The sequence below is a fragment of the Rhineura floridana genome, chromosome 1, assembly GCF_030035675.1.
Source record: "Rhineura floridana isolate rRhiFlo1 chromosome 1, rRhiFlo1.hap2, whole genome shotgun sequence".
NCBI lineage: Eukaryota > Metazoa > Chordata > Lepidosauria > Squamata > Rhineuridae > Rhineura > Rhineura floridana.
Genome location: NC_084480.1, coordinates 102433220 through 102454562, shown reverse-complemented (window position 1 = coordinate 102454562; position 21343 = coordinate 102433220). Strand labels below are relative to the sequence as shown.

Below are 21343 nucleotides of genomic sequence, written 5' to 3'. Positions count from 1 at the left end.
AACCAGATTAATGAATGATGGTTTGTCCACAGTCTGAAGTGGTAATGTCTCCTCTACAATGAAATCAATGATTCTCCTGTCGAGATTGCTCTGGGTGACAGGCTCCCTGCCAGATCCCCACCTCTCAAGGGTTGTCTGCTGCTGCTTCAGCATTTTGGGAGGAGGGGTGTCATGCATTGGTTCAGGAAGGCCACGTCTCCTTGCCTTTATTGCTTCTTCAATTGCTCTCAGCTTCTCAGGGTGTGCCCTCTGAGGAAGAAGAACAAAGCATGAATCCAAGAAAAAATGGAAGAGGAACTTCACAATTTAAACATAAATAGACAATGGACACTCTTTGAGGACCAGCATGACAAAGGCTTACCTCAAAATGTTTCTTCACATTGGATGAGGAGGAAACAGCTGATCTCAGATTTTTGATCCTTGGAAGGCAGTAATTGCATCGTACAACAACATTTTTCCCACTCTGGCTCACAAATGTACAAGCTTTCTCAAAGCCAAACCATGGTACTTGCTGTGGTGTGCCCTCTGAGGAAGAAGAACAAAGCATGAATCCAAGAAAAAATGGAAGAGGAACTTCACAATTTAAACATAAATAGACAATGGACACTCTTTGAGGACCAGCATGACAAAGGCTTACCTCAAAATGTTTCTTCACATTGGATGAGGAGGAAACAGCTGATCTCAGATTTTTGATCCTTGGAAGGCAGTAATTGCATCGTACAACAACATTTTTCCCACTCTGGCTCACAAATGTACAAGCTTTCTCAAAGCCAAACCATGGTACTTGCTGTTCTGCAGATGTGGCTGTGGGCAACTGGCACTGCTTCATGCCCTCCTCCTCCTCATGCACAGGGCCTCCTTTCTGAACCTCACTTTCTAGTTTTGCCTCCTCAGGATCAACAAGCTATGACTCAAGTGGCCGCACTAACTGACTGCTGCTCTCAGCAGCAAAACCTGCAACAGGCGTCTCTGTAATAAACAAGAGATAATGCTCCTATATGGGTGAACTTCAGCTGTGATGTGCCCCCATCTCTTCCCCATGCTGCAAGATCCCCCAATCAGAGTTGAAGTAAGCAGGTCGATAGCACAATTAAAAGAGATCCTATTTGCATCATTTTTGCTCACTGAATAACCCTGCCTGGGCCAGTCTAACCTACTATCTCACAGGGTTGTTGTGAGAACAAAATGAGACTAGGGTTCAAATCCCCACATAGCCATGAAGCTCACTGAGTGACCTTGGGCCAGTCACTGCCTCTCAGCCTCATGAAAACCCTATTCATAGGGTCACCATAAGTTGGGATCAACTTGAAGGCGGTACATATATTTTTTATTTTGAATATGATGATTATGATAATAAATATGCAGCATTTCAAATTAATTCTGTATGAGAAGCATTCCATGCCAAGCTTAGAAAACCAAGGATGAGGTATAAAATGTAGACAAAAATACTTTTGACAAAATGCCGTTTATCTTTTATCTTTTATATTTTATATATATGAGCCTGGGTAGGGAACATTTAATCTAGCCTACTTGCTTTCAGCAAGAAGGGTTAAGTGCCTTCAGGCTAGGGCAGTCACCAGAAGGCCACAGCAGAGACAAAGGAGCCTAGTGTTGTGGAGATGTTAGATGGGAGCTTTGGGGAGTAAAGATGGAGGCTCCTGAAGGCTGCAATTCTAAACACACTTACTAAGGGATTAAGCCCCATAGAACTCAACAGGACTGACTTCTAAGTAGATATAGTTTGGACTGTGCTGTTGGTAAACCTTGACTAGGGTTCTTCTGCAAAGACATCCATATCCAAGCAGGGTTGGCAACCCCCTGCCTGGAATACCCTGCCCTTATCTTTTAATGTGGCTGCTCCAAATGTTTTTACAGATTTGACCCTTTACTTCAGAAAGAGGTCTGAAAAATGAGTAAGAGTAAGAAGTATCTTTTAAAATTGTTCTTTTCAATTCACTCTTGAATGAACATCATACCTAGGGCAGATCCACACCATTCCTTTAAAGCACATTCAACACCCATTTGAAGCACATGAATCCCACCACAGAATCATGGGAACTGCAGTTTGTTAAGAGTGGTGAGAACTATAACTGTGAGGGGGAAATGACACTTCCCAGAATTCTTTAGGGGAAGTCATGCGCTTTAAATGCGAGTTGGATGTGCTTTACACATATTGTGTGAATCCGCTTAATAAATTTTGCCTGCATGTAAATTGTTTTAATTAATTTTTCAAAATGGAAATAAGCTATAAAGTGTAGTGGGTGACCATGGGCTACTCACCATTTCTCAGCCTCTCTGCCCCTCAGGATGAAAACAATGGAGAACCATGACTACCCCAAGGCATACTTAAAATGTAAAGGAAGTATTGTACAACCATAGTATGCAATTGGATACTTATAGGGACACAGCATGACAAAACTGGGTGGAAGTAATGAGAGGGGTACCACAGGGCTCGGTCCTGGGCCCAGTGCTCTTCAACATTTTTATTAACTACTTGGATGAGGAGGTACAGAGCATGCTTATCAAATTTGCAGATGATACAAAATTGGGGGGCATAGCTAATACCGTGGAAGACAGAAAGAAAATTCAAAGGAACCTTGATAGGCTGGAGCATTGGGCTGAAAACAACAGAATGAAATTCAACAGGGATAAATGCAAAGTTCTACACTTAGGAAAAAGAAACCAAATGAACAGTTATAAGATGGGGGATACTTGGCTCAGCAGTACGACATGCAAGAAGGATCTTGGAATTGTTGTTGATCACAAGCTGAATATGAGCCAACAGTGTGATGTGGCTGCAAAAAAGGCAAATGCTATATCAGGCTGCATTAACAGAAGTATAGTTTCCAAATCATGTGAAGTATTAATTCCCCTCTATTAAGCACTGGTTAGGCCTCATCTTGAGTGTTGTGTCCAGTTCTGGTCTCTGCACTTCAAGAAGGATGCAGACAAACTGGAACAGGTTCAAAAGAGGGCAACAAGGATGATCAGGGGACTGGAAACAACGCCCTATGAGGAGAGACTGAAGGAACTGGGCATATTTAACCTGGAGAAGAGAAGACTGAGGGGAGATATGATAGCACTCTTCAAGTACTTGAAAGGTTGCCACACAGAGGAGGGCCGGGATCTCTTCTCGATGATCCCAGAGTGCAGGACACAGAATAATGGGCTCAAGTTGCAGGAAGCCAGATTTCGACTGGACATCAGGAAAAGCTTCCTAACTGTTAGAGCCATACAACAATGGAACTAATTACTAGAGAGGTAGTGGGATCTCCGACACTGGAGGCATTCAAAAGGCAGCTGGACAGCCATCTGTCGGGAATGCTTTGATTTGGATTCCTGCATTGAGCAGGGGGTTGGACTTGATGGCCTTATAGGCCCCTTCCAACTCTACTATTCTATGATTCTATGAAAATATTTATATAAGCATGACTATCAAATATGTTTATTTATATAACCTGTAAAGATATTTATAGTGCAATCCTATGTTTGTTTACTCAGAAGCAAGTCCCAATGTATTCAATGGGGCTTACTCAACCAGGGAAAACTGCAGCCTCAAGTGATAAGGAACTTGTTCTTTTAACAAGTCCTTTAAGTTGAGAGCTTATCCCAGTCTGCGTCTGTGTTGAAATTGCTTTTTAATATGTTTTTAAACTTTTTCTTAAAAAAAATGTTTTTAAAGCTTTTAAAAATGTTTTTAAAGATGTTTTGTTTTAATATATTTTAAAGTCTGTTTTTATGATTTTTAAAGTGTTTTTAGTGCTTTTGTTTGCTGCCCTGGGCTCCTACTGGGAGGAAGGGTGGGATATAAATCAAATAATAAAAATAAATAAATAAATAAACTTCATTCATTTTTTTAAAAAATGAGTATTAGTTTCCTACATAATAAAAACTGTGATAAACCCTGCCTAATTTCTTTAAAAATAGGGTTGGAGGGAGAGAGATTTACAACACAAACACAAGTCTGCACTATGTTTACTCACAAGTCCCATTAATTTACAGCACAATCCTAACCATGTCTACTCAAAAGCAAGTCCTAATGGAGTTCAATGGGGTTTACTCCAGGTACATGCTTTACTCCCAGAAATGGCTTTACTCCCAGAAAAGCAGATATTGGATTCAATACTTTCATATTTCATAGCCCAGGGTCTGACTCTTGGACAGAAGAGGAAAAAAAACATTAAGCCATATTACTTACGCAAACTGCAAAAAACTCAAAGCCACCATATTCTGACGTTCAGCCTAGGCATGCCTGGATCAACAAGTCACAACTCTAGCATCATTGGCTACAATCATGAAAGGGCTGGGTTACAGCCAGAGCTTTGAAAAGTTACTTTTTTAAACTACAACTCCCATCAGCCCCAGCCAGCATGGCCACTGGATTGGGCTGATGGGAGTTGTAGCTAGAGCATGGATCTGTTTTAAAAAAAGTTGTGTGGGGGGGTTTTACGTTTTGGTGTATATCTCAGGAATTAGACCACCTAGAAACTTACTTTTTTTAAAATTGAAGCTGAGAGTCCGGAGAGTAAGGGGTGGTAGCCAGAGAGCCGGAGCCCCCCCCAAAACCAGAGACTCCAGCCGAAAACACACACACCAGGGCACACACACACACACACACAAATCATCGTCACTCACCTCCACAGCTGTTCGCCATTCTGCTGCTGCCTTCTCCATTGTCCTTCAACTGGCTTTTTCCTCCGGCGTCCATTTTGTCCTCTCAGACACTAGCAGCAGGCCCTGCCTATTCACCTCTTCCCTCGTGCCTCCTAACACAGATCACAAGGGAAGAGAGAGTCTGCGCAGAGGTCCAATCAGTGTGAGGCACATGTCTTGTGTTAACCAATCACAGCCAGGAGCTGACTTCCCCTTGTTTCCGCCCCCAAGTAACGTCCAACCTAACGTGGAAACGTTAAAGTTGCAGCTGAAAAGTAGGGAAGTTACTAGTCGTTCCTTTACTTGCCAAATGTAATGGAATTACCCACACGTTATTTAAAATTGTAACTAATTACAAGTAACTCGTTAAAAATAACGAGTTACTTCCAAGCTCTGATTCAGTGGCACTGAAAGCAAGAAACAAGTAATAAACTAGGGTGCCTCCTTGCAAGTAGATCTACTCATGATGAAGTACTCCAGACTGTCACTTGAAACTGCAGGCTATTCTGAATGCAACTTCCCACTGGTAAATTCTCCATTTTTGTAATTTAAATGAGCAGCAAGATTTTCTCTTCAGAAGTGGACATACAGGAAGCAGGCATTTCAACCCACTGTTTCAAATGAAGGGGAACATTTTCCTCAGGATCACTTTACAGACATTGCAATGAACATCTGTGGAAAATCAATAGCTCTTTAATAAGCTTCTGACTTTCCCATAACAAAATTTAAAATCATAGCTCTAAGAACAGGTGTAGACTATGCCACCTGTTTCCAGCATATCCTAGGAAAAACAGTTGGCATAAATATCCTAACACAATCAACAATCTGACAGTTGAATCCACATTAAGAATCAGAATTGGGTTTCAACAACAACCTAAGCACAACAGTAATTATTTAGGAATAATGTCCAAAACAAAACACAGAATAAAACAAACAATGAGCATGAAAGGAGCAAGGAAAGAAATGTCAAATGCTGGATTCCCCAAGGGCCTGGAAGGGACCCCTAGAGATGCTCTAGCTTTGGGCTGTAGTAACCGCCTAAGTCTCTCCAAGCAAACAGAAGCTCTGGCTCAGCATTCTTCTCTTTGCCTTTAGGTAACACACAGCGCAGGGTACAGGAAAACGGCACTATATGTGCATATCATGCATTGGTCAAAATGCATCCGCTCATCCTGGAATACAACTTTCCCATATGAATGCATTGTTGACTGAAAAAATTAAATGCAAGGAAACTGAAATAAGGCCCAACATCTGAATGACATATTCACGTGCATCCTCCTGGCAACTTCAGTGGGTTTTATTTAAAAAAGTAAAACATTTGGATTTCTTGAGGTGATACCACAAACCAAACTGAGTAAAAATGGCAGTAAAATAGCAAGTGTGTGTGAGAGAGAGAAAGAGTGAGGGGGGGCGTTATTGATTCTTCCATTTTTTTAGTACAGTCTTGGAACACTTCAGTGATTGAGGTGTGGAGATAGATAAGCATACAGTCATTGAGGATGGTCTGTGAAAATCTGGCTCCAGATGGCAATATAAAGTTGAAGCTCAAAGCTTAGCTGACCTTACTCTTTATCTTGCCAAATGTCATAAATACATTCCACGTAGAAAGGAGAACAAAGTGCAAAGAATATCAGGAATAACACTGAATATGGAAGCAGTTCTCAGAATTTGTTTGTGCTTGTTTTTTAAAAGGAAGGTCTTCTTCTGTTACTTGATTCTAGTATTATACTTCCCCCATTTCTTTTGTAATAGATTTTTGGATGATGGAAGCTGTGTTCTTCAGTGCCCTAAAGGAACATTTGAATTTAACGCTCAGTGTTATTCGTGCCATCAGGCCTGCATGGAATGCAATGGAAGCAGACCCAACCAGTGCACTGCTTGCGGGAAAGGTAAGGGTGTGTGCTCTTTTTATCATTCTCCCCTCCCCTCCCCTTGATTTTACCTCAAAATCCAAAGTGGATAGAGCAATTGTTTATATGACTCTGTTTTAAAAAGAGCATTCAGATAGATAGATAGATAGATAGACAGATAGATCATCTATCATCTATCTAGCCAGCTAGCTAGCTATATTGTCGTGTAGTGGTTAAGGTGTTGCACTATGACCTAGGAGACCAGGGTTCAATTCCCCACATAGCCATGAAGCTCACTGGGTGATCTTGGGTGACCACTTTTTCTGCCTGTTGTTGTAGCAATTGTAAAGTGCTATGCTAGACACTGTACGGGTTTGAACTTTTTTTCTTGTATTATATTTTAATGTATTGCAATTGAAAATCCATAGAATTCTGACTGGAATACAATAAAATACAATAGCAGAAATAAAACAAACAATAAAAATACAATTAAAATCAGTATGAATCTTTAATATGGGCATGCCATGGGACACCTGAATGAAGCTCACGGACCACTGATGGTCCACAGAACACAATTTGAGAACCCTGGAGCGAAAGATTTTTCCGCTGACAGTAACAAAGATGAAAAAGAGGGATTTTTGCCATTAGTCAGGAGCCAGAGCAACTGCTTCCCTCCAGTCCTCCAGAGAAGGCATGACAGAGAGGTAGAGTGGCTATGTGACCTACTTCACAGAGGAGAGGTCTCTATCTGAAGGAATGCCAGAGGAGTCTCTTCTATTGGAAGGCATCCTTTGTCTGAAGGGCTGTCTGGACCAAGTCTGGTTTAAAGATAAACCGTTTTAAAAAGGGAAAGCAGGGGCCTTGAAGTTGCCATTCGCAGCAGCTGGACAGCAGACTGAGCAGGCGCAGGCTAGTACATTGTAGTAATTATTTCTACATTTGCATTTATGCATATAAATTTGCATATGTAAAATATTATGCAAACCTGTGCCCTCTTTTCTCCACGCTTTCCTTTTTTAAAAGATGCATTTTCTCTTTTTGGTGATGTATAACTGGCCACCCCACAGAGGGGCCCTGGGCGGCCTGTGGCAACCCATCTTACTGTGCAGTTCTCAAGGACAGCATCTCTTATGGCTGTATTCTCAGCTAGGGAGAAAACAAGGTGACTGTACTCAGATTGCCTCTTGGATTGTCTTGGAAAGCACTAAATCAAGAAGCATTAGGTTAGTGTTTTTAGGCTGAAAGGTTCTTAATGAAAACAGCAAAACTTCCTCTTGCAATCCTGCAGCCACCACCCCGCTTCAATGCCACTGCCTTATTCACTGTGTGTGGTTATCTTATTGAAGACTGTCAACAAGAGGGCAAACATGCAGTGCTAGATGTAATCCTATACATTGGTTGATACATCTAATTATGATTTCTAGGCAAATTAACTATGACAAGTTCTCATTGCCATAAATTCAGCTAGGTTGACAGGAGGTTTGAACAAGCCAGACAGCACACGAAGAACAAGCAATGCTTTACACAGCAGTATGAATGCATTACCAGAATGCTTTAGAATAAATGAGGCTTGTATCCTGGGTTATTGCAAGAGCAGCTTCAAGGAACCTTTTTTTTCTGTCAATGCTTTCTCTTAAGATTTCCCTTGATTGATTTAATTAAGCACTTCAGACTTTCAGAGAAAATAATGGATTTTGAAATGAGTTACTGAGAGAAAATGGTTCAGTTATTGTTAACAGGAAAGCTTTCCATTTCTAAGCAGGCAGGTAAATGTAAGGGAAGGGTAGTAGCAACTCCAAAGCTCAATTAGCTGTTCTGTGCCCTGGTGGCTCAGTCATGTAAGCTCCTGTTAATCCAGAGGTTGCCAACCTTTTTGGACCAGAGGGCACATTTTGAATTTTGAGAGAGTGCTGGGGCCAACAATCACAAAATGGCTGCCATGGGGTGCATGACATAATGCAAAATGGCTGCTGTGGGAGCATGGCATAACATTTAGCAATGTGGAGGAGGATGGCATAACACAAAAATTAGAGAGAGTACTAGTGAAGCTTTCCCCATAATTGTATTTGTATACTGGGAAAGGCTTAACTAGTTGAATTGCTGCCTGCCATGCAACTGTTAAAGGCACAAGAATCCTATTTTCGCCCAGTGCCAATCCTAAACCAAAGCTTAAGCTGCCATCATGTACTCACTTACCTGGGAGTAAGCCCCATTTAAAACAAAGATACTACTGAGTAGACATGTATACAATTGTACTGTAAGTTAACTATACAGTGAATTCTTAATTGAGTGCCCAGTTTTTAGCTCCTGCACAGCAGAAGATATGCCTAAGTCTCCTTGCACAGTTTTCACATTTTGCATTTGGGGAGGGGATTCTTTAACAACCACCCACACTTACTGTGCAGCAATATTTGCAGAAAATAGCAGAAGTTATTACCTGACCTCAGGCTAACATACCACAGGAAAGATGCATCCTGTAAGGAAAAATGAAGAGCAAACTGTAGTGATTCCAAGGACTAGAAAATAAGACAGAAGCAGGGAAAATTTCACTAAAGGGAAAGAGATGGCAGCTCTTTAGGACTCCTGGGATTCCTATTGCCTGATGTGCAAACAACTGACTTATAAATCACAGCTCTGATTTCATTCATTGGCTAAAAACACTGACAGGTGTGAGCAGCCAGGCTGGCTCATCTCACAGAAATTAGTTAGAAGGGTATCTGCACATTTTGTTTCATAATTTTCTAAGAGGGCTACTTTTTTTTTAAATGAAAGCTAAGAATCTGGGGGCCCTGCCTGTGGGCACCAGTTATGGCCTTTGGGGCACTGGGTTGGCAACCCCTGAGTTTATCAGTTTCCCAAATCTCAAAGAAGCCAGGCTCCTCCTGCATACACATACAACTGCATGTAGAGCAGGAGTGGGGAATCTGTGGCCTTTCAATATATTGTTAGACTTCAGCTCCCATCAGCCCCAGCCAGCATGGCCAATAATCAGGCATGGTGGGAGTTGTAGTCCAGCAACATCTGGAGGGCCACATATTCCCCAAGCTATCTATCTTCTCCATTGAAATGAGTGATGAAGCCAATGCATTGGACCTTCAACACACTCAAGGAACCATCAGAGGGGAGGAACTGCCTGTGATCTAGGCATTATATCAGGTGCCCATTCCAATCTCCAGCTAATATGAAGTGCTTCATAGTGGATAAATAACGCTTTTCTCTCTTACTCTAACAGCCAGTGAACACCCAAAAGTGGACTTTTACAAGTGCACCATCCCTCTGACAGAGCCTTGCAGGTCAGGAGGTGCAACGTTTTGTTTATCCAAGGCATGCAGCTATTTCACATGCTTACAGATATGCTGCCGCTGCCACCACCTGCCACACATTGTATCAGTTCATAACAAGTGAACATGATGTAGACTACAACTATGCACAGTTTACTTCAAAATAGATACCTCAGTGAGCCTTTCCACATATTACTGGTCAGGTTATATGTTTATTATAGGACCAAGGAATTAAACATGTCAAGGACTTTCTACAAAACTTTTACCCAGTTTAGAGAAGGAGAACATGACCAAAGCCTGACAGATGATAAGATGACAACTTTGTCTCTCTTGAATATCAGATACTGGTCTACGGACAAACAGAGGGATGTTGCTATACCCTGCTGGCATGCCTCCCAAGAGCCTTTGAACTCCTCCCTAGTTGTCTCTGAAGATTGCAGATCCTTTTTTATTCAGTTTTGTGCAGCATAATCCCATGCATGGTTACCCAGAAATAATTCCCACTGAGTTTGATGACTATGTAAGAATGGGGTTTAGGCTTGCAATTTTCTTATTATGAGAAAGGGGACCTTTTCTCTCTGCATCCTATGATGCTTAGGGCTCAGTTTGGCATAAGACAGGGCTCAATGGAATTACCTTTGAGTAAAGGTGTATAGGAATGCTGCAGTAAGCTTAATAAATAGGATCTGTTGACTTTTAATAGAAACTGGGAGCTTTCAGATTGATTGATTTTTGCCAAAATTGTTCTCCTAGCATTTTTGTTCTGCTTTGTCTTGTTTTCTGCCTTACAGATGAGAAAGGCAACACATACTTCCTATATCTGGGAGAGTGCAGAGAAAATTGCCCACTTGGCTACTACCCTTTAGAGGAAGACGGTACCTGCTTGCCCTGCTTTGAGCACTGTGAAGTCTGCCCTGATCAAACCAAGTGCAAAAGATGTTTTGACGGATACCACCTGGCTGATAATAGTTGCCAGGAGCACAAATGTAAAAAAGGTAAAATTTTGTGCAACAGCACTTTAATACACTTATGGCAGAATCCTCAGTATTATCCTTGATTCTAGCACATCAAGGCATACTTGCGCACCAATCAAAGAGCAGGCTCTTGTTTTGCAATACATCATCCTTCCCTCCGCCCACTGAATAATTATAGGCTTATCCACATGGGAGCATTTCTTCATAGCAAATACATAGCTTTTACCATCGTAATAGATTTGCAAAGTCCACATTTTGTGTCCAATGGTAGCTTCAAACCCATTGTTTTCCATTCACACAAGTAGGTGTTCCTCTGGGAAGGGTTAGTGTCTCTGTTTCCTTGTGGCCCCGCCCTCTAATTTTACATTTTTACTCCCTCCAGTTGCTCAGTTACTGGGCATGTGCAAATATTTTTGACCTGCGCAGTATTTCCATTCCCTCCTGCCCCCACCACTTCCTGAAGTTTGGAAGTTGAAAAGAAGTGGGGTCATCTGCCCCCCCTTTCTCCACTGCCCCTTGGTTTTTCTGAGTTAATTTTTCCTCGCTGGAAAAACAGATATATCAATATTTTTTTTAAAAAATCAATATTTTAAGAAAATATCAATATCGATATTTTCTCAAAATATCAATATTGGCATTGATATTTTCTTTACAATATTGATATTAATATCAACATTTTTGAGGTGACTTTTTAAAAAATCCACTTAGATGTTTTAGAAAAAAAATTGGAAACCACACACAGAGGGATGTTACTTCAAAATTCTTTCCGCAAAGATTGAAAATATGAGAAAGAATGATAAAATCCAATGGCAATTCCCATCACTTGTTACAAGGAGTGAAGGAAGTTTACTTGGGGAGAAAGGGAGGAAAGAAAGGAGGGCTGCAGCAAACTGTGAAGAGGGGAGGACAGAGCAGTCAGAAGTTGCTAGATAAACCACCTGAAACGGGAGAGTTAGTGGGCAGAGAAAAGGGAAGAGCTGAAAGTGATGATTCACCTGCCCACTAAAAACCATTGAAGCAAACCGTCTGCAAAGACGTCTGGGGCAGAGTGGAGCCGTATTATTCTAAATGTTTCCCATTATCAGTGGATGGGTTAGTACAGATTTACAGTGGGAAAACTGTGTGATAGCTTGTTTGCCCGAGAAGTAAAAAGAGATGTGTAGATGAGCCCTACAAGTAATTATAATTACAAATACCACATTTCTAAATGGGGCCTTTTTCTCCCAGTATGGCTCCTATATAGTGTAATCCTCTTCAAATCTATTCAGAAATTTGTCCAACTGACATCAATGAGATTTGCTCCCAGGTCACTGGGTACAGGACTGCAGTTGGAAAATAGAGTAATCCTTGAATCTAGCAAAGTGCTAGAGTGGAACACAGGGAGCACTTCCTCCAGGGGTAGGCAATATGAGGCCCCAAAGCTCATCCAGACTGCAATAGTTTTTTTCCTAGAAGAGGCTGCTCCCCTTTTTCTCCCAGAACAACTGACCCTTGAGTGAACCATCACATAGAGAGATAGGTAAGAAATGTCTTAACATGTCAGTGTTATGTACCCCTTCAGTGGCAACACAAGCATACAAAGAACTAGACCTCTTTGAAATACTTTAACTATTTACAAGAATGGTTACTTTGCTCTGTGTAAAAATGTCTCTGATGAAAATATAATTATTTTCTCCTCCTGGGAGAAAGGGTGGGATATAAATCTAATAAGTAAGTAAGTAAGTAAATAAATAAATAAATAAATAAATTTCTTTATCCAGTTCCCAGTTTTTCAAATACACAGATTTTCTGAAAGCTTTCCAGCATTCTGGTCTCTGTGGATATATATGCAAAAAAGCAGCTCAAAAAGTAAAACATGCAGTCTTTACTTTATAATCTGGAAACATAGTTGACATTTCTGGGTGAACTTTATAAGGCTGACCTCAGAGAAAGCCCCACTGCACTCAGTGGATTTCTGGATAGATATGCCAATTGTTCATTGAAGACACTGTGGTTGCAGTTAAATTGGATCTGATTTTAAATGGAGAAACTGATTTAACCCACTACAACAAGCTCATCCATGTTTATAAGCTGTGTGCCTTTATGTTCAGCATCATCATTCTTGTCTAAGACCTCTGACTAGAAGTCATGTCCCTAAAGCCTGTAGCTTGCAAGCTTATGTATGCCACATCTACAGAATACTTTTTAAACAATCTGACCTCTTCTGAACAGCACAACCATTACTTTAGTGACTTACTTATTTCCATAAACTGTGGCAATGTCAGTTATTGTTGCTTGGTGCTGAAAATACAAATAAACTCCTTTTGGTTTATGTAAAATGATAATGGGTTTTACTCTAAATTTTCCTTCTTTGCCATTATATGTTGCAGGACCTCAGCAGATTTTTTATTACAGGATTAATGAAACTTGAAATGCTCATACAGAAGCTTTTTGCCATGAAAACAAATTTGTTCTGGAATATGAAACTTGCCCATCTAATATAATAAATCCTCTGGCCCTGACACATCTATGTAAAATCTATGTTCTATACCACATCTGACACAATGTTGGCATAAAATAAAATGTTATTAGTGGTAGTTGCAACAGCAGCAGCATTAATGTATGGAAGCCTTATTTTCACAATACAGCTAAACTAGTTTCACCATCCAGACCCTAGCATTTGAGGAAAAACAGGTACATATTACATGGGCATAAGGATCCAGAGTGGCCAGTCCTAACTCTTGTAAGATTTACTTGACCTAAGCAGAACCAGTGTTAGGACAAAAGAAGCAGTTCCACAAGTAGACAGGCAACCAGGCCTCGCCTCTGACATCAGAAAACTCCCCTTCCCAGAAAATGCTTATTTAACAAACTCTAGCATTGGCAGTTTAACAGATAAACATAAGTGTTCCACCCTGTGGGATATGCCAGTGGTTCTTAACCTTTAAGCCACAACTGACCACCAAATCCTCAAAATTATCACCAAATGCTTCCAAGCCACAAATTAAAAAGTGAAGATGTAAAACTAGCACTCCAGATAAGGCAACTTTATTCTGTTATGTAGGGATATTTATGATATATGCATATGATGCACAGATCTCAGGCAGACATTCATTGAGACCTTTGGCCACCAGCCAACTCCTGAATATTAGGTTATTAATAGACAGGGGGTTATTAGGGATGGGGAGATGGCAGGCCCATGTTGCAAGCTTGTTTGAGGTCCAAAGAAATTATGTTCAGACTCTTTTGAAGAATTATATATAAAAAAGTGAAATCTATGTATGTTGCCTGTTTCTTGGACCATCCAATGTGAAGGTGAAATAGAAGACTATGACTCGGAAGACTGCATTCCTTGTGCAGATGGATGCCTGTCCTGCAGCCCAGGTATGGTTTTTTTTAATCTTTAAGTTTTTACTTTTCTATTTTCAGTTTGTTTATTGTTCAGGTTTTTAATTCTTATATGCCGCTTTTCAAGGCAAAGCTCTCCCAAGGCAGCTTAGAAAAGATAATTTGTTTCATAACACATAATAGGATCATTTACTTTCATATATATATTCACTACTAGGCAAAAAACCTTGTGGTTTAAGAATGTACCTATAGCGGAAAGATATTTCTATCAAACTTTAAAAAGCAGGGAAATTGGGCAGCTATAGTGAATGCACCAAGGGAGGAGGAGAGCAGACCTCCTCTCTGAGATAATTGTACTGCCCTACAAATTTGTCAAAATGCAAACACAATTTGGGTTGGTCTTTTACAGTCCAATCCACTTCCTGTGTAACTTGCAAGAATTTGGTAACGTACCTCTGAGCATATGATGAGTGGTATGTAGAGGGTTGTTAAGCAAGCATTTTTGAGTTCAGGACTATATGTTTTGTAAGGTTTTGTGAGCTTATGGGAAGCATCAGAATGGCATGCGGGTATTTTCAATTTAACATTGCGGAATGTGAAAAATCCACGCTGGCCATAGTATACATCCACTGTCATGGCTGTATAATAACAGGGTCTCTCAGCTGGAGCTGTATGGAAGCCATCTCTGTATCCATCTGTTTCTGGAGATCCTGAGAGCTCAGCAATATGGTTGGCAAAATCTAGCATAGCCTTTCTTATCTTTATTTTGCCAGATGGATTGTACTGATGTTAAAGTGGTGGTGGTAGCCCTACATGGATGGTACAACATCTGTCTATCAGTAATGAGCAGCACTACATGGATATCCAACACAAGGACCCGTGGCCACCAGTGTGCCCACCATTACCTCCTAAAATGCAAATGAAAAGACTCAGTAAATATCCCCTCAAAAATCCTCAGAACATTTGCAGACTGTTCTTCTCACTCAGTTATTGTTTGCAGTGGCTCAGCCTCTCCTAATATGGCCACATTCCATTGACCTTCTTAAACATAGCCATATTTCACTGAATGCCAGGATTAGACACCCACCCTTCCATCTGCCCTGATCAGAGGAGAGGTGCAAAAAGCTTCTCTCTGTGGGCGAGTGCAGCAGAGGCTGATGTAGATCCTTTTTCCCATTTGATGAGGTGGCTGATAGCGGGGGGGGTGCCCATATGATTTTGTGCTCCTGTCTCTTTTGGATGTGGCAGCCATTTTGTGTTACGCCACACCCCCACAGCAACTATTTTTACACTCTGCCACATCCCCATAGCAGCCATCATGCCCCACAACAGCTGTTTTGTCTTATGCCACACCCCCATAGCAGCAGTTTATGACTGGCAGCACTATGGTACTTTCTCAAAACTCCAAATGTGCCCACTGGCCCAAAAAGATTGGCAACCCCTGCATACATGCAGGAATCATTTTAGTAATGTACTATGGTGAAGCAATATTTCTAACAGTCTTTAAATATACACAAGTAAGAAATAATGCCAAACTGGTAGGAAGGCGAGAACATATATGTGCTTAGTTAACAACCCCCTCAATGCCTTCTCAATCAGTACACTAAATTAATAACACTCTTGATAAACAATCGCATCCTACTTCCTCCTTAAGTCACAGTCATTCCTTTCCCCAGCTCATCTGAGTTCTGAAAGATTGTTTGCGTTAGCATACTTGATGATTGATGGAATGATTCAAGAGAGTCCCTGGGTTTCTTGTGTCTACTAGTTCTTGCATTTCTGACAAATAATTTTGAGTAAAATGTGTAGATCACTAAAAAAAAAATCATTTTTCAAAATAAACAGCTGTTTACACAGGCTCAATACTATCCTTTTCCTCACATCCTGAAGGCTGCTTCACACACACGTACCTACTGCTTGATGACTGAAATATTATTTGGGCAGGGATCACAAACTGGAGACCAGAAACATTTCTTATCACTTTATATTACCTCATACACAATGTTTTTAGATGGAGTCAGTCCTTCTGTCCAACTAGCAATCGTAGTAAAATGGATTACACCAAAATCAAAAGATTTCCATGCTTGCGTTTAGAGTCTGATAGTTAAGATCTCAACTGACTCTTACTTCTGGAACACTTCCTGGGAGAATGCAGTCACATTTATTTTTAGGTGATAAATGGTGTGGTAGGATTAGCATCTATTCGGCAATTCTGTCCCAAAGGCAAATATAACATTCATTTCCCTAAACTCAAGGTATTCCAAGGGCAGGAGGCTGCAAGAAATCATTGAAATCTGAAACTGCAGTGGAAGAAGGACTGGTGGCTGGGGACTTTGAATTGAGGACTAAGGACTGTATGTGGAACTATCCAAATTAACCCAGATCTTAAAGTAAGGGAATGGACATGTCTCTCTCTCACCACCACCATTGCACCTTTCCCATTTATTCTTAGGCGTCATTGATCCATGTACTGTGCATCTCAGCTTAGGATTGAGGAATGTTTTGAGGGCTTGTTAAAGAATATGATGCCAGCTGTAACCTCTGATATCAGAAGTCCCAAATGTGTCACAGCCATGTGGCATCACAAGATGACAGCACTGCCTATGCTGCTGCTATTGCTTAAACAGTGGGTCTTGGACCACTTTTGGGTGGGTGTCAGGGACACAGGCTGTCCACTGCCTCCTCCCTTGCCTGCCCTGCTCCCTAGCTATACCACAGCCTTTGGGTAGGACTGTTGGTAGCACCAGCATCTCCTAGCACACTGAGTAAAAGCAGCCGGGAGAGAGAGAGGGAGAGAGAGGTCTTTCTCCTTGGAGAGGAAAGGGCCAGAGGAGGTGTTGAAAGAAAGTAGAAAGTGAGATGAAAGGTTAATTTTTTTACAATTATTGTAACAACAACAATAGCAATTAATTAATAAATAAACTGGGAATAGAAAGGAGGGGCATAAGAGAGGAGATGTGGATGTAAAAGGACCAGGGAGAAGGAATGAAAGAAACGGGCAGTTGTGGGGGGCAGAGAATATGCCATAGGTTGAATATGAAAGAGAATGGGAAAAGATATTACAGGAGATGGGTAAAAATATTTTGAGAGAAGGGGTGGGGTGGGAAAGGGAAAATATAAAAGGGAAAAAAACTTCTCCACTTAAAGCCTGTGGATCAACAAATTCTGTCTAAAATGGGGAAGCTGAGTCACAATAACTCCAGAGCAAATGCCTGCACTTACTAGCTTGTGGAAAGCTGAGCTATGGAACTCTTTGCCACAAGGAAATGCTTAGAATTTAGCAGTTTCCAAAAATGGATTATCAGTTTATTATGCCAACCTCTGCCACCATTCTGTGACTGATTTTGCACCTGCCCCACCATTTTGATGGGCCTCAGTAATTTTCAGCCATCTTCAAGTGGGCTCAGGGGGTACAAAGTTTGAGAACTCCTGATAAATAGGATGCCTCTCATTCCAGAGGCTCCCAAAGTGTCAAATGAACTTTCTTTACGGGTACATTACAGTAAATTGTGTAATGAAAATTGCTCCCTGAGCCAACGTTTCTCTACCAGAGTGACTGCAGAATGTCATCCTTCATAGAAAACCAATGGAGGAAGCGATATATTGACTGGCTGTAGTGAAGGGAACTTCTGTTTATTGCCACCCCATCTTTCCTTCCTTCCTTCCTTCCTTCCTACTCCTGGACATGGATGAAAATGAGAACAGAAATTTGAGCCTGCTTATATTTTGACTTAAGGTCAGCTTGCCATGACATGATGAGGAAACCCCTCCCCCAGTACCACAGGCTTTGTCCAAATCTCCCCCTCCCTGCTTTTAATCAACGATATCAGGCTATTTGATCATGGATATTACATGCCATGTCTCATTTGTCCTTTAGTCAACTTTGAAAACTCAGAAGTATATTATACTACTGTTTTTAAAAATGTCTAAATTCCACTGTAGATCAAATTCTCCTCTGATGTTTAAACACAGGGTTTTTTTCACGAGGAAAAAGAAATGTACATACTTTGCTTAATGTTTTGTGTTAACATTGATAATCATCAGTCAAATGCCATCTAAAGAGATGCAAGAATGTCCGCAGAAATATTTTGGGGGCTGGAGAGAAGTATATGAATTGTTATTACAGGTCATTGGCAACCATTTCCATCCACTATTACATTTAGAATTCTGAGTGGGGAAGCACCCCCTTGTCCCCCACCCCGTCACCCTTGAAGAGATGGACAGACTACATTTACAAACTCAGATATATTTGTTCTTTGGCCCTTTGAAGTTTGCCATGACGTATTTAATTAAATGTTCAAAGGCATTTCGTTTTGCTAGTTTTACTACTTTTGTGCTCATATAACCTGGCAGGAGTATGTTGGAAGGATCTGTGACCTTGGGATAGAATGGGGGCTGGATGACCCAGAGGAATCTCAATTTTAAACTGCTAGAGTTAGTTTTATTAAAACATACCAATGTTACACAGAGAAGTGTCCAAAATGTAGATAAACAAAGACATCTTTGAGCAGGGTTGCCAACTCCTGAAAGTCAATGTTCTGGTATCTTGGAGGGCCCCCCAGGACCAAGGCCAGCAGAATGAAGGGTGTGAAGGCCATGCGTCCAGGGACAGAGCCCAATGGGTTCAAGAGCCTTGTGTCCAAGAGGGGGATCCCAGAGAGAAAATTCTGTTCAGCTAAAGGTGTACACTATGTGTTTATTTCCCCTGCTTCCAAGCAATAAATCTATGCACGATGCCAGGTGACTGCAGATGGGCCTTGCACACATACTTGCATCAAGGAACTATGCATGTACTAATTTTACAGATGGAACACTGAGGGTTAGTTTCTGGTCTGAAATACCATCTTTGAATCCATAGTTGAAAACTTAAAAACCCATGCAGAGCAGATCACTCAAGTAAGTGAGCCAGCACTCCCATACATAGAGCCACATCCCTTTCTCTGTTCCTCCACTCCACTTTGCTGCCATTCATTCTCCTACACAGACCTCACTCCAGATATTCTCTCTCTCTCTTTCTCTCTGAGCCAAACTAGATATGACATTGAAGACCTTTGATCAGTATCTCCTGTGTATGCATTTCTAAAACGAATTAGCAGCCTAATAAGGCTGTTTTGAAGACTTGGGGGGATGGTGCTGTGAGTTCATGTTGTGCTGGGGGAATGTATCATCCTTTTGTCCTGTGCCATTTCTTTTAGTTACATCAGCCTCCCTCCAACTGTTGTTTGCTCCATGGGAAGATATACACCCAGTTTTTTTATTTTTGTTTTAGGACCCGTCCATATGACTGTATAATCTGATATGTAATTGCTTTGTGCCCTCATTAAATCACCATTTCCATGTGACTTTGCAAGCTAGTATGGATTTTTGAGTTAAAAAATACTCATTAGAAATAACCACACACACAAAAAAAGCTTTCCTAAACCAATAATCAGTGGCATTAACATCCATGGGCTCGGATGCAATGCCATGGACTTTCCCAGAGCTTGGAAAAGTTACTTTTTTGAACTACAACTCCCATCAGCCCAGTCCAGTGGCCATGCTGGCTGGGGCTGATGGGAGTTGTAGTTCAAAAAAGTAATTTTTCCAAGCTCTGGACTTTCCTGCAATAGGTTGTCCATAGGCGTTCCTCAGTCATATGCCAAGCACCTTCTCCTCCCCTCCCCCCATCCACTCCTCCTCTTCCTCCTCCTTTACAGCTCATTCCTGCTTCTGGTAGTGAACTGGAGTACTTCCTCTTTCTGGCTTCTGTAATTGTATCGCATTGGGTTTTTTTTAAAAAAAAACCCTACTATTTTGCAATCAAACGTAAAATCAAATGTTTAATTAATAATATGTCCACTTAAAAGCTATTTTGCAATGTTACACAACTGAAAACACAGAGTTTAAAGAAGGATTTTAACTGAGCTTCCTTGGGGCTGGTAGGGGGAAAGGGGGGGGGAGAGGAGCAAGTTCTAGTACTTTAACATGGCATTGATCTTGTGGCCGATCCAGCAGCAGGCAAAGCCTCTCTTTTCCTGCCCAACAGCTGATGGGGATGAGAGGGGGAGCCAAACATACCAAAGAACCAACCATTGGGGAACAAGAGGAAGGGGAGTTCAGCTTCTCTCTCTCTAGGCAGCCACATGTCTCTCTCTCTCAGCAGGCACTGAAAGTTGTGTTCTTTTCCTCCCGTCCTGAAACTGACTAATCTGCGTCCTTCCTTTGCTAACTTGAAACTGAATGAGAGATGATCTCTTGCTTTCTCCTATGGTCGGTGGTGAGGATCTAATACAATATGGGAAGAGCAGGTATGAAGAGGAGATTTGGTGGGTGCACTGGGCAGAAGGTAACAGCAGGAGATAGTGGGAAACAATTGAACACAGAAAGGGATTTGCCTCTCAGACAAATTCAATGGAATCGAAAGTAACCAGCGGCTCCCATCCTTAGTATGTTATATGTAACAACCGAGTTTATTTTGCTTGCACTTGTGGGGGGGAATAACATTGCCCTTTTGCACATCCTCTCGCTTTGTAGTCTCCTCTCGCTTAGACTACTGTAATGCGCTCTACATTGGGTTACCCTTGAAGACGGTCCGGAAACTACAGCTGGTACAGAATGCGGCAGCATGGTTGATTAAGAACAGCCGCCGCCATGATCACATCACTCCAGTGCTAGTAGGCCTGCACTAGTTACCAGTTGTTTACCGGGCCCAATTCAAGGTGTTGGTGTTAACCTTTAAAGCCCTATATGGTTTTGGTCCAGTTTATCTAAAGGAGCGCCTCCAGCATCACCAAATATGCCGCCTGACGAGATCAGCTTCTCAAGACCTTCTCTCGGTCCCACCAGTTAAAACAGCTAGGCTGGTGCAGACCAGAGAGAGGGCATTCTCGATTGTGGCCCCCACCCTTTGGAAGTCTCTGCCATATGATCTTCGCCATGCCCCCTCCCTGGTAGGTTTCCGCCGAGAATTGAAAACCTGGCTGTTTAGGAGGGCCTACGGGACTCCTGGGTAATCTAGTTTTATTTTGTAAAGATGTGGGTGGGTTTGATTAATTAGAGGTTGATGTTGTAATTGTACTTATATGTTGTATCTAAAAAATTTTTATGTACGCCGCCTAGAGTGGGCGTTAAGTCAGCCAGATAGGCGGCTTAGAAATAAAATTTTATTATTATTATTATTATTATCCATAAATCTGTGCATGCATGGGAATTAAAAGAAAGATATACGTTTCTGTACTCTTCTGAAAAAGCGCATGAAAAATTAATGACCATTATGGAC

General features: G+C 41.4%; 1 protein-coding gene across 1 annotated transcript in view; it reads left to right on the top strand.

The window, feature by feature from the left end:
• Positions 1 to 21343, top strand: part of PCSK5 (proprotein convertase subtilisin/kexin type 5) — a 471327-nt gene that overhangs the window by 408716 nt on the left and 41268 nt on the right. The window contains exons 22-24 of the mRNA XM_061627751.1: positions 6406 to 6542; positions 10576 to 10779; positions 14053 to 14121. Coding sequence (XP_061483735.1) covers positions 6406 to 6542; positions 10576 to 10779; positions 14053 to 14121 — 410 coding nt within the window. The remainder of the gene's footprint in view (positions 1 to 6405; positions 6543 to 10575; positions 10780 to 14052; positions 14122 to 21343) is intronic.